General features: G+C 65.7%; 1 protein-coding gene across 1 annotated transcript; it reads right to left on the bottom strand.

Moving 5' to 3' along the window:
* Window positions 1-101: 101 nt before the first annotated feature.
* LOC113941099 (poly(U)-specific endoribonuclease-like) lies at window positions 102-3,596 on the bottom strand. Its single transcript, XM_027632255.1, has 7 exons — window positions 3,155-3,596; window positions 2,984-3,031; window positions 2,184-2,409; window positions 1,735-1,934; window positions 1,417-1,530; window positions 1,235-1,341; window positions 102-248 (listed from the first exon to the last, which is right to left on the bottom strand). The coding sequence occupies exons 1-7, from the start codon at window positions 3,594-3,596 to the stop codon at window positions 102-104; spliced, it is 1,284 nt and encodes a 427-aa protein (XP_027488056.1).
* Window positions 3,597-3,855: the final 259 nt, after the last annotated feature.

Below are 3,855 nucleotides of genomic sequence, written 5' to 3'. Positions count from 1 at the left end.
GGACAGACGGACAGCCCCAGGACACACAGAGCAGGACAGACGGACAGACCCAGGACACACAGAGCAGGACAGAGGGACAGACAGCTCCAGGACAGGGGTACTCACGCCCGGCCGGGCCGCGCCAGGAAGCAGAGGGTGTAGAGGCCGAGCTCGAACTCGGGGCTGGAGCCGATGAAGGCGGATCCCACCTCCTTGTGGAACCCGTCCCAGCTGAACTGCAGCCCCAGCACCGTGGGGAACGTGTCCCACTACGGGACAGGGGGGTCAAGGGGGGTCAGAGCCTTGTTCCCGGGGGCTCCAAGAACCCCCCCAGACCCTCTGGTGCCCCGGGAATCCTCCCACACCCCCTGGGGACAGAGCGGGGTCCAACCGGGCTGAGAGACCCCAGAGGAGCCCCCCGGCCCCAAACCTCTGACTTAGGGCAGGAGGGGCCCTTCTGGGTGTTGAGGTGTCTGTTCTGGACCTGCTCATCCCACCCCACCCCTGGGACACCCCGGGAAGCAGGGGGAGCATCCCCAGTGCTGTGGATCCATCCCTGGGGCTCTGGATCTACCCCTGAGGCTCTGGATCCATCCCTGGGGCTCTGGATCCACCCCTGAGGCTCTGGATCCACCTCTGGTGCTGTGGATCCATCCCCAGTGCTCTGGATCCACCCCTGGGCTCTGGATCTATCCCTGAGGCTCTGGATCCATCCCTAGTGCTGTGGATCCATCCCTGAGGCTCTGGATCCATCCCTAGTGCTGTGGATCCACCCCTGAGCCTATGGAACCACCCCTGAAGTTCTGGATCCACCCCTGAGGCTCTGGATCCATCCCCAATGCTGTGGATCCATCCCCAGTGCTCTGGATCCATCTCTGATACTCTGGATCCATCCTGTTGGGATGAGGCTGGTTTGGGGTGGTGCTGCCCCTGTCACAGACCCCACAGGTTGTTCTGCCCCATCACAGACCCCACAGGTTGTCCTACTCCCATCACAGACCCCACAGGTTGTCCTGCCCCCATCACAGACCCCACAGGATGTCCTACCCCCATCACAGACCCCACAGGTTGTCCTACCCCCATCACAGACCCCACAGGATGTCCTGTCCCCATCACAGACCCCACAGGATGTTCTGCCCCCATCACAGACCCCACAGGTTGTCCTGCCCCATCACAGACCCCACAGGTTGTCCTACCCCCATCACAGCCCCCCCAGGCCCTGCTGCCCCTGCCAGTCCCCCCCGGGCTCACTCACCGGCCCGTCGAAGTTGTGGCTCAGGTAGTTGACCGTTCCCTGCTTCTCCAGGAGGTAGAAGCGAATCCAGTTGTGGAATCCGGACACTTTCCCTTTCTTCACCTCCCCTAAACACGAGGGACACCCCTGGGTGAGCCCCCGGCCCCCCCTGCCCCTCTCCCCCCACCCCAGCCGGGCTGTACCTGAGAAGACGTGCTCGAAGCCGCTGGAGTCCTGCTCTCCGTCCCCTCTGGAGTAGAGCCCGAACCACATCCCCTTCAAATCCTCCAGGAATTCCTGCTCGGAGCCGTAGCGGTCTGTGGGACAGGAGGGAGCCGGGACTGGCAGCGCTGGGAGAGGCAGAGCCGGGGCTCCCCCGTCCCTCACCCCATCCCGTCCCTCACCCCCTCCTGCCCCTCGGGAATCATCCCGCTCCTCCCCGCCCCTCCCGGGGCACCTCCCGCCCGGCCGGAGCTTCCCTTGGGGAATTCCCGCGGCCCCCGCCCCGCCCCACAACTCACTTTTCTCTCGGAGGAAGGTGAAGAGCGTCCTCATGAGCTCCGTTTCCATCGCCTCCCCGAGGAAGGTGTCCTGTTCCCGCAGCTCCTCCGCAGTCACCTCCTCCTCCCTGCCCGTGGCCCGCTGGTAATTATCCAGCAGCTTAATGAAGCTGGAGTAGGTGGGTTTGGAGAACAGCTCCTCGTTCACGTGTTTGTAGAGCCTGGGGGGGGGAGAGTGGGTAAGGGAGAGGAACTCCCTCCCCATGGACCCCACAGGTTGTTCTACCCCCATCACAGACCCCACAGGACCTGCTGCCCCCATCACAGACCCCACAGGACCTGCTGCCCCATCACAGACCCCACAGAACCTGCTGCCCCATCACAGACCCCACAGGACCGCCCCACACCATCTCTGGTAGCCCCCGGGCCACCACCGGCCACCCCCAGCCCCCCCCCCGGTGGCCACTCACGGCTGTGGCGACAGGTCCCGCCCGTGTCCCGTCTCGCCGGGGCCCGCCCGGTGCTGGGGGTTGAGGGCGATGTCTCCGGGCCGGGCCCGGTTGTGATCCAGCCCGTAGAGCTGCTCCGACAGCTCCAGGAGCTCCTGCTCCGTGATGGAATCGCTGCTCCGGGAGAAGCCGCCTGTGGGGAGGGGCAGGAGGGGCTGCGGGGGGTCGTCCGGCACCCATCGGACCCCTGGGGGGACGACAGGGGGGTCCAGACCCTCCCCAAAACCACCGACACGAGGTGGCCACAGGGAGCCTTCCCTGGGATCCGGGGGAGCCGGGAATTGTCAGCCCCTGTCCCCCGGGTGGGACCCCGCTCCGTGTGACACATCCAAAGGGATCAGCCCCCTCCCGCTCCGTGTGACACATCCCCTGGGATCAGCCCCTGTCCCCCGGGTGTGACCCCGCTCCGTGTGACACATCCAAAGGGATCAGACCCCTCCCCATTTTCAGGTGTGACTCTACTCCGTGTGACACATCCAAAGGGATCAGCCCCCTCCCCATTTTCAGGTGTGACCCTGCTCCGTGTGACACATCCATTGGGATCAGCCCCCTCCCGCTCCGTGTGACACATCCAAAGGGATCAGACCCCTCCCCCCATGTGGGATTTGGGGTGCACAGGACCCTGGGAACGCCGATCCAGGGGGTGGTTTGGAGTGCACAGGCACACAGGGACAGCATATCTCCGTGGGATTTGGGGGTCACACCGCGGGGCTCATCCCCAGGCTCATCCTGTTCCCCCCCCTCACCCCGGGCAGACTCACCGCGGGCTGGAGCTGCCTCCTCATCCTCATCCTCATCCCCGTCCCCGCCTGCGCGGAGCAGAAAGGAAAAGGTGATGAAGCCGCTCCGGGGGGGGGGGTGATGGAGCCTTCCCAGGACCCCCCACCCCCGGGGGAGCCCCCCGCGCCCACCCCCCGTCCCGGGGGTCTCACCGGGCCGGCAGTGCCGGTCGAAGTCCCCGCAGCAGCTGCCGCGGGTCCCGCACTCCGGGTGACAGTGACACTCGTCCTCCTCGCTCGGGGGTTCCCCGCAGCGACCCTCGCACGAGTCGGGGGCCGTGTACAGGTCTGGGGGGGGGGGAGAAAAACACCCGCGGGGGTCCTCAGGAGGGGCTCCCGAGCCGGGAACATCCCGTCCTTCCCCAACTCCCGCCTCGGAGCCGCCCGGGGTGTTGGTCGGGGCTCGGAGGTGACATCGAGGTGACATCTCCTCCCTGCTGTTGGGGACCCGCCGCGTCGGGGCCGTTCCCGGCAGGAAAACAGCCCGGTTTGCTCCTCCTGATTCACCGGGATGATGCCGGGATGAGCAGGGGCGCCCCGGGCTCTGCCCGAGGAGCTGCCGCATTCCAGACTCCCTCGTCTGCCGCCCGACCATCCTTCCCACCGGGAACACCGGGAAGTCCTTCCCGAGCGATTTAGGTGCTAAACGAGCTGTTCCTGTGCCACACGTGCTGCTGAGAACCTGCTTTGAGGCTAAAAATAGCAGCAACTCGGGCTTTGAGGAGGGGGAGTGTCACTCTGAGAGGGACAAGGGACGCCGGTGTCACCTGAGAGAGAGGAAGGACACTGGTGTCACTGAGAGGGACAAGGGACGTGGGTGTCACCCTCAGAGGGATGAGGGATGCAAGTGTCAC

The sequence above is a fragment of the Corapipo altera genome, unplaced genomic scaffold, assembly GCF_003945725.1.
Source record: "Corapipo altera isolate COAL_440 unplaced genomic scaffold, ASM394572v1 60618, whole genome shotgun sequence".
Classification (NCBI taxonomy): Eukaryota; Metazoa; Chordata; class Aves; order Passeriformes; family Pipridae; genus Corapipo; species Corapipo altera.
This window is presented reverse-complemented; position numbering and strand designations above follow the sequence as displayed.